Source organism: Etheostoma cragini, chromosome 16 (assembly GCF_013103735.1).
Source record: "Etheostoma cragini isolate CJK2018 chromosome 16, CSU_Ecrag_1.0, whole genome shotgun sequence".
Lineage (NCBI taxonomy): Eukaryota > Metazoa > Chordata > Actinopteri > Perciformes > Percidae > Etheostoma > Etheostoma cragini.
The window spans coordinates 2,877,511-2,887,417 of NC_048422.1; the positions used below are offsets into that span (position 1 = coordinate 2,877,511).

At 43.0% G+C, this 9,907-nt stretch overlaps 1 protein-coding gene across 1 annotated transcript; it reads right to left on the reverse strand.

Annotated features, from left to right (window-relative positions):
* Positions 1–226: 226 nt before the first annotated feature.
* LOC117959488 (ankyrin repeat domain-containing protein SOWAHB-like) lies at positions 227–7,740 on the reverse strand. The gene is made up of 4 exons (XM_034896655.1): positions 6,183–7,740; positions 3,544–3,935; positions 2,795–2,982; positions 227–1,597 (listed from the first exon to the last, which is right to left on the reverse strand). Exons 1-4 carry the CDS (start codon positions 7,621–7,623, stop codon positions 1,144–1,146), a joined length of 2,475 nt encoding a protein of 824 aa, XP_034752546.1. The 5' UTR covers positions 7,624–7,740; the 3' UTR covers positions 227–1,143.
* Positions 7,741–9,907: the final 2,167 nt, after the last annotated feature.

Below are 9,907 nucleotides of genomic sequence, written 5' to 3' on the forward strand. Positions count from 1 at the left end.
TTTTTCTGAATCAGAAATGAGTTAATTTATTCTCAGATAATTCTGGGTAAAAGTCAGTTTCTTTGTAGAACTCTGACTTTAAACTCACAACTCTTCATGTGGCCCTAATCCTCTTCCGGTTGAGAATGACCTTGAAAATCTGGAGACTTGCACATCCACAGTGAAGTAAATGAAGTTGAATGTTACGAGAAGCTGCAGTAGCAGACCTGCGGCGATCCTGTCCCAATTGTCATTTGGCAGCAAGATTGCAAAGTGGCTAATGATATGTTACGGTTTACGTAGCATATGCTGGTTAACCGTTGGTATGCTAGTGCTGATCTACTGCCGTCCGTCGAAAAGAAACAGCATGCCATTCACGTTCCACTATCACATACCACTATCCACTGACAAATTATAAGTGCTGCGGTCAGAGCCTAGCATAAGCAAAGCTGGTGTGGAAGCTTGGTGACACGGTGGCTACTGGAGGGGCTAGCTGGTGAGCTACTGTAGCTGGCGAGCTGACGGCGCAATTGGTAGTTCGCTTGACCTGAACATATCGCTTGGCAAATAGTAGCGTGTGAATGCTACTGAAGGGCGGGTCTTGCCTTGAAGTTGCCTTGAAGGGTTCCATAATAACGCCTCCTTGAAGGCTGATGTTATGCTAATGTGTAAGCTAGAGGAGTTAGCCATAGCTAAATATTAGCCATGTAAGGTCAGTAAAGTGAGCTTTTTAGTTTATGTCATTGTTAAGCTATATTTTTTGTGTAGGGATATTACAGTAGATAAGGACAAAGTTACAAATTATTTTTTTAATGCCTGTGAGAAGCTTTATCTGTGGTACAGCAATAAGATGTTTGCACACCTAACCTGTTTAGTTTGGGTCGATCGAACCCTGGCCCGTATGGTGGTGTGAAAACTGTCAAACTTATTAACTAAAATTCCAGACTCTTCAGAAGTGTCGTTTATATTAAGCCAAGTCATTTAGTAACCGTGGTAACACGTCAGCACATGATGACAATCAGGATATGCCTCTTGGGGGCATGTCCTTTTGGGCCTGCTGTGGATAGGCCTGAGTGGAAACCTTGTTTGTGTTCATGAAACCAGCTGTTCAGTTGAGCCAAGAACTCTCTGAACAAAATCCGACTCAATCCATCAGTTGAAATTTTAAACAGAGGAGTCGGACTGATGTCCGTGAAACGGCTGCAGCGATCTGTGTTTGAGGAATGCAGCAATCGACGTGGACCTTTTGACCCTTGTGGTGCCTGACATGGCCGGCGGCCTCTCTCCCAAGGATGCAAAAGAGAGGTGATGCCGCCGACGGCGGGGGGTCTGCGAACGCTGTACCTGGTCTTCTCTCACAACTCCTCCATCTCCCTCCCCAGCAGGTCGTAATGGAGCCCCCAGCAGCTGAAAGACATCCGGCTGTGCCGTGCCGCTCAGGTACTGCCAGGCCTTCTTTCCCGATGTGTCCCTCAGCTTCACATCTGCGTTGAACTTGTTAACCAGCAACCGCATTATGTTCTTGTTGTCGTGGATGGCAGCAATATGGAGAGGCGTGTGGCCACATGTTGACTTGGCATTAATGTTGAAGGTCAAACCAGCTTTCTCAACTCCATACCTGAAACACCAGCCAGAGAGAGCAGATCAGTGCCCGTTTGCCTAAAGTAGTTTTAAGTACCTTTTACGTTCCTCACACGGTAATTTCATAAATATTCTTCAAATGCATTTGGACATTTTGATTGTGTGTCAGTTTTTTCACTGCACAATTAAAATATTTAGCAATCCAATGAGAAACCGAGGAACTTTTTACAACAATTCATCTCAGTTAAACTTGTGTCAGTTCTTTTTTTAGCTACATGTCTGTTAAAGAGTGGAGTATCTTACTTAGTACTGCCCCTAATTCACGTCCATTTTTGTCTTTTCATTGATTTTTTTATGCAATTCAACAACCTCTAAAATTCTACAGTTTAATTTCTTTTAGAAATGTACCAGTAGTTGAGCGAAACATTGGTTGTCCTCGATGTGGCATTAACATCTACAGTTCATCTACGTTCATTCTTTGAGCAGGAATGTGATCAGAAAAGTTCTTTACAATCCCAGTTGGATTTAGAGATTCCTTGTGGAGGAAATCTTGGCCAAATGGTGACGCTAGGGGAAATGAAAGTCAAAAAAAGTAATTGGAGATCACGCTTTTAGGGCCATTAATATCCAAACCAGATTCCATAAAATTTTGACTAAGTGTAAGATATTTTACTCAAGACTTAATTGTTTAAAGGACCAAGCATAAGTGCCCTCCTACGTCCTGCTATGCCCTGCTACACCATGAACTACTACAATTACTATTTCTAGTCATAGTTCCATTATCTGTATTGTAAACATTTTTGCCACTGTGCATCACACCCCCAACCGGCCCCGTCAGACACCGCCTACCAACAGCCTCACCACCCAAGGTTTCTCCCTAAAAGGACGTTTTTCCTCGCCACTGTCCCTATAAATGCTTGCTCTTGGGGGAATTACTGGAATTGTTGGGTCTTTGTAAATTATAGAGTGTGGTCTAGACCTACTCCATCTGTAAAGTGTCTCAAGGTAACTCTTGTTATGATTTGATACTATGAATAAAACTGAATTGAATTATCCTCAGGCTGCAAGAGGGGGCTTCAAACTATGTATTTAAGGCTGACATGTATGCAGAAAACATCAGAAACATATCAATGATCCATTTAAGCAGCTATTTACAGCCCTCAAATTTCTGTAGTATTCCAGTTTGAGAATGCTACCTGAACCAAACTGTACTAGCTAACTGCTAGCTGCGTACCATAAGGTGTTGAGGACTCTGTGGTCACCGTGTTTTGCAATCCAGTGCAGCACAGTAAAGCCGGAGATGAAGTCTTGTCTGTTAAGAAGGGACGAGTCCTCCCTGAACAGGGTGTAGATGTCGGGCCAGGCACCCGCCGCCCCCTTCACCAGCCAGGCGTGCTCCCTGGGCTCCAGAGGAACCATTGACTGATGACAGGGACAAAGAACGTAATTAGTGTCCATCCTGGGAATCAGTGTTATCATATTGTGTCCTTCATTTAGTATTTTTTTTAGTTTTGTAGCAAGAAATTTCCATAAGGTTAGGACCAATAAGTACAGGTCTTTACTAGTCAATCTCACTGGGCACCATAACTACAGCGGGGTTTGCGTATTATAATTATCAAAATGAAACACATCTTTCTAATGCATCAGGGTTTGAATTTGTTTTCACACAAAAAAGAAATGATTATTTTAAATCAGATATATATTATCAAAGAATAAGGAAACAAGGGTCTAGGTAACCTCTAAAACTCTACACTTCATTTTGGTAATTACTCAAAAAAAGGACTGAGGTTCAATACCTAGCCTCTGCACACAAGTAACTTTTTTGGATTATGAGTTGGAATCTGATTTATGAAAACTTGAGGGGAAAAAAGCTTTCAATGTCAAATGGGAAAAATAACAGCAGATTACTACCATACCAAGAGTACATACAGCAGATGTGAACATACCTGTAGATATTTATAAGATACAGTTCACAAGTCTCACCTGTCTACTGGGGCCTTCATGACGAGCAGTGGAGGAGGTGGTGATGGGAGAGCTCCTCCTTCCTCCTCTCCTCTTCACCCCCTCATCCAGCTCAGCGAGGCTTTGGCAGCGAGGCGGTGTCGAACAGGATGACAGCGAGGAAGACGACACGTTGTAGCGTAGGCTAAGCGAGGAGGAGATCAGGTGGAGGCGGTTCAGCCGGGCCGCCTCACTTCCTCCCGCTGCCCTCGACTCCTCCTGGAGGAGTTGGTCGAGATCGGCTCCCAGACTGCGGCTCATTCTGCCCCTCAGGCGGCTGCTGAGCCGCCTGGCGACGGGCGACTGCAACCCCAGCGGCGGCGAAGACGCGGAGCCCGCGCTCGACTCTGCCTCATCTCGGCCGTAGATATCACCTGTGGGGTGCAGTTTGAGCACAAATCATTCCCAGGCTGTACTTAAAACATTTGAATGGATTCACTTAATATCGTCAGTATTTTTGGCCCCTCTACAGTCTCTCTACAATTTCAGTCATGAGAAAGATATCTTCAAATCTAGAGATTGTTAAAGATTATTATTGACATTGATACTTTTATGAGCGCACAGATGTGACCTGTCAGGTATCATCTTCCACTAACAGCTGGTGGACTAACATCACCTTCACTTATCAACTAAGTCCAACAACTTTAGCTCTGATCTGTGGAGAGGTGCAATGGCACAATACAGGGTGTAGAGTTCTGGTTGTCGTGGAGACAGTCAGAGGAGGAATAGAACGGTGCCAAACGAACTATGGGCTCCTGGTTGTCATGGCGATTGTCTGCCGAAGTTGTTTACTGTTGGCACGATGTGTCACAGACGCTAACTTTTTCGTCTCAAAGCTTGTCCATTTTAAGGTATCGATCTAAATTACTTTTTTATTAGATTGACACATATCGCTAACTGTTTTTGGGATCTCTTTTTTTCATATTTAGAAATTAGCAACAAATGTAAACAATACACTGAGAAATAGGAACGCGTCCCGGAGGCAAAAACACAGGGAGGGAGGGAGACAAAACAACCCGGGCAGAAACAGAAACACACAAACATAAATAAATAGACACACACACAGACACACACACACACACACAATTTCTGAAATGCATCTACATTTTCCATCATTTTACACAACGCTCTGTCGGATTTTGACTTCTATAACAGAGCTGAACAAAAGAGCTGTTTTTGACTTGTGTAATGTTGTTCCTACATACTGTATAATTCAAACTGATTTATAAATGTAATTTATTTTTCTTTAGGCTCTTTAGTAATGCCCTGATGGCAAAGTTCAACATGAAGGGGAAGGGAGAAAGGGCAAGAAAGCTTTGGAAAAGACCAAAGTTTATAGAGCAATACAACGTAAGACAATATGTTGACCAAGGGAAGAAAATTAGGCTTGCCAATCTCAAAATAATTACTTGGTTGGACAAAACATTTCCTTGCCCGTTGACATTCAAAATCTAATGCCATAGCTATCTCAACATTTGTTGAAATATGTATTCATCCAGTATTGGTAGTGGATGCACGGGCAACATTGGGGGCTTGTATTATTATTGTATGTGTTTTACAGACAAGCAAGGTGGGCAGTGTGTTTTATTCCATCAGTTTGGCAGACAAAAGGTAAAGCATATGTGATTAACAAAAATAAAGAAATTAATGAGTGGGGATTAAATTGGGATTTCTTGTAAGCTTCTGTGTATAACTCTTGTCCCATTTTGCCAGAAGGTGGATTACCTGTAACGGTTCATTTTCCTGTAGCTTCGTTTGGCTCAGTAGCGGCAGCAGGTTTTAACTGGAAACGCATTATACCTGTGCGTTGCCATTTATCTGCCACTGATACAAAAGGAAAATAAACAGAAATTGTATGCCACCTTCTGAAATGAAAGAAGCAGCATAAAAACGACATCTGAAAAGAGTTTGAATTGGACGTAGAAAAGACGTCCACAAGGACCACATTTGGACTGCAATTAGCCCTTTATACAGAGGTCCTGTTGACATCACTACTGGACGTTTGGTAGATGTCATCTGGCGCAACACAGTCTGCACCTTCAGGGGAGCAAAACTGGATGTGCACAAACAACGTAGTAAAGACGTGATTCTAGTTAACGTTAGTAATTAAACCTAAACAGCTAATGTAAGGTGAAACTGCCTGCAAGATTACCCTGTATGGCTACTATACGGATATTTCTCTACTATGCTCTAAGTCGCGGGGTTATGACACAATCGTTATTTTTACAAAAACGTCGGCTATGGTGCCATAACGTGAGATGCAAGGTAATGGACCCTATTATTGTGTTTCTTTAAAAATAAACAATAGATAAATAGAGTCTTTAAATGCTTCAGATGTAAAGTTACTTGCTGTCAAAGTGGCGCCAAAATGAATGGGAATCAATGGGATGCTAACGGCGGGTGATGACTAGTTAGAATCAATATGGCTCCATAGGAGGTACACTTTGTGGAGCCTCGCTTACCCCCTTGGTTGAAACACGCCCCAGCCCAATGGAGCAGTATCAGACTCATATTCTAGACTAGAATCTGAGTAGGACGACGTCCGGCTAGTTTTTAGACATCTTAATGAAAAAATGTTACATATTATAGGCTAACTTTAGCCTTACAGACTGCTGCTGTACCTGCTCTGGTATGTAGATCTTCATAGCTGCTGTTCCACCCAAATCCTCTGGGGGAGGGATAGTTGCTGTTGGAGGGGTCGGCGTCAGATGAGGGGGAAAAGATGGTGCTGTGGCTAGATGACAGCCACTCACCTTGGCTTTGATCCAACCCCTGACTGGGGTCCAGCTGGACACCTGCAGGCTGCGAGTATCGGCGGTCTGCGTGGGCATCATGGTGAGGCCCCACCTCTGTAGCTTGGTCAGGGGACGCTATGACGCGCTCTGCCTCTAAAGGCAGGCTTTGTCTGGTGGACACCCCTGAAACAGACCCAGATTCCAGTCTTGACCCAGCCCATGGTCCTTTCTGCCCTACCCCAGACTCCAAGCTCCAGCCTGGGCCATGAGGGGTCATCGTTTCCCTTTCCATATCCTGAACATAAATCTTAGGGAGCTTCCTTTCTGATGATGAGGATGAAGAGGAGGACACGACAGAGGGACAAACAGGTGGGTCTAAGATACACGGCGAGGAGGCAGAGATGACCCTCTCCACGTCTCTGAGAGGAGTGCTCAGGGGCTGTTCTACTCCAGCTGCACATTGCCTTATTTGGACCTCCTCCTCCTCCTCTTCCTCCTCATCTTCATCAACAGACACAGCAGATTTGTAGCTCTGCCTGTTTCTAATGTAGCGTGGAGCCGCCTGCAGCTGAAGACTGATGGGATGAAGAGGAGGTTCCTGATGAAGACCTCCCAAAGGCTTCAGAGAGGCCTCCCTTCCTCTGGGGGTTTCTGGGACTGGGGGCTGCTGCCTGGTTTCTCCATGGTGTTTGATTGCAGGTGTAATTCCAGGAGGCATCCCAAAACCCACCCTGTTTTGCGCTTTGGTGCACTGATCTGGGGAAAAGGTTTCAGACAGACTGACTGAGATCTGATTCACCACCTGAGCTGATGCTGCTGGTTTTTCAGAAAGTCCAGGTGTGCTGATTACCTGCTGCTGTTTCTTATTTAGTTTTAAATGTGCTTCCAGGTTGCTGCTGTTGTTGTTGAGCATGATACCAGCCGCGGGTAGAATTGTTTTGCCCGCGATTGCTCCCGGCGGGGCGGGTGTTGTCACCTCCCTCGGTTTCTGCCGAGGCTTCTCTGCGCTCCAAGCCGGACTCAGTTTGGCGTTCTCCGGGGAAGGTTCGCTGTTCTTCCGGGCGGAAAGCCGCGGCGGCTCGGAAGAGCTCTCTTCACCGCCGGCACCTTTGAATTTCTTTCTGAGAACGACGTAAGAGACGCCATCGATCTGTTTAACGGTGGCCAAGGAGTTGACAAACTTTTTGAATAGCTCCCGGTTGCGGTTCTGGTCAGCATGGTCCCTAATGAAATACCTAAAGTGCAGAAGCAGATCCGAGTTTTTCACCGAGCCCCCGCTGCTCTGAAGGAAATATAACAACGTGTCCTGAGATAATTCTGTGGCCATTCTGCTCTGAATGTATGTGGCTTCGGTCTCTCTCCACTTGTCTGCCAGTCTCAAAGGTTGTGGAGTTGTTTCTGTCAGAGGAAGATAGCTCCGCCCAGCTCAGGTATTTTACCTGCTGCATTCCTGTAGAAACCCGGATGTCTGAATGATGTAAACTACAGAAAAATACTGTGATTGGCACAGGGACTAAATGTACACAATAATCACATAGGCTGTGAAAAATGACTCAATTTTGTGTGTATTTTATTTTTATTTTATAATTATAAGTTTATTTTACTCAAATTCTTTTGAATGTGCCTCTGATAAGCAATTCATGCATTGGTCTTCTGATTGGCCTATACATTCAGAACAGGCTAACTAAAATATAGGGCCTAGATGTTAGTAGTTGCTTATTATTGTTTAATGAGGTTTTCTTGTAAATCAATCTCAAAACTGCAATATTGGAATTGACCCCTGTAGACGGCTTGACAAGAGTAGTCTACCTTTTACAGGTAGCCTACTCTTGTCAAGCCGTCTACATTTTACAAAAAAATGGTTAATTTTAAAAACTAAAATTAAATGTTCATGTCAAAATTAATTTCTAACCAATTTTAATTTACATTTTGTCTTTCCTGTTTTACCCCTACATATATTAATTAAACTGATATTTTCTATTACCAATAAAATAAAAACTCCTTAGGGCTAAGCCTTTAGGCTATGTGTCTTATATAAATTATGAGTTTGGAAACGTTTTACAGTAGGTTTTTGTAAATGTAAAGGTACCCTGTGGAGGTTTTGACAACTAGCAATAAGTGTAATGGCTTTACAAGTGGGTCCCCATCTTTAAGCAACAATATTGTATTGTTTTGTAGTCTTATTGGAGGAACCATGTTCATAAGCAATTACATTTGTCAGAAAATAGTTACAGCAAAGCAGTAGAACTCTTCAACGTTTTACTGTTTTAGTTATTATTATTATTATTATTTATTGTCTGCCGCTCCAATTCCTGTGAGCTGAAATGAGCTAGAAACCTGAAACTTGGTGGAAAAAGTGGAAATGGTGTCATGTGCTTCTATAGAAATATTAACCCAATCGGCCATATGGTGGCGCTGTAATTAAGGCTTAAAAATGCAAACTTTGAAAGGCCACGCCCCCCACAGCGGAAGTCCGTGTACAGAAAATGACTCCATAATAACCTCACACATGCAGTACACTGCAAGTGTCATCCATATTGACCACTAGGGGGAGCTTTAAATGCACAACAACTGGACATGGAATGACGCAAATCAAGATTTGAGCTTGGAATCGCAGCTTGCGGCTTTCTTATTAATTGTTTTTGTGCTGGTCATCTTCTTTTCTCAAAATGTCGTGAGCTGGACTAAGCTACATATCACGCTGAATTCAATGTAGCATCAGTGTCATCACCCATTGGTTTGTTGACTGCCATTAGAAGTTTTTGAAGCTAAAGGCTGAAGAAGGATAGTCGCCAATTTTTAACCCTTCTGACACGGGTAAACGCGGACCTTCAGGAGTTTTTTGTCTTCTACATCAGTAAAAAAATAAATCGTCAGTCTTTCCCTTTACCAGCTAATGCTAGCACCAGTTAGCTAGCTTTGGTTGACAAGGTGCTACTGAACACTAAACCAGTCAACCAAAATGTTTCATTCAACTTTGGTAAGGTGAAAACACATATTGAGAGAGGGTAAAAGCTTTTCAAAAGCAGATTCAGGTTTAAGGCACTTCCGCATTGGCTTAACTTTTCAGGCGCGGAAGTTTCCGCTTGGTTTAGCACTACCACGGTTCACATTCAATAAAACCTAATAAAGAAATAAAAAGTCTTTGAATGGTTCCCTTCCAAAGCCATGTCAGTGTTTTCTGATCTGACCCCAATCAGAGGGACCCTGTTGTAAGTGCCCTCTAAAACATTTACAAATAACCACTACAGGAGAAACTTGGTAGCTGAGTGCTTCCAGGGCATTACTGCGCCATATTACTGCAATATCCTGGTTTTATTCCATCCTTGGGCCCTTTTTGCTTGTCATAACCCCTTCTCTCTTCCTATTTCCAGTCTGTTTTTACTTTGTCAAATCAAGGCAAAAAATGCCAATAAAACAAAAAAACACCCCACACAAAATGAAGCAGCCATGGGCAGTATGAGAAACAATGTGTTTTTGAACATTGATGTATGTAAACATGTTCTATTAGAACCACAAAATACAAGTGTGATTGTAAAAAAGGCTATTTAGTAGTTTAAAAGCTGCCACAATTTTCATTTATTTATTTTTATTTAAAGCCCAAACTTTAA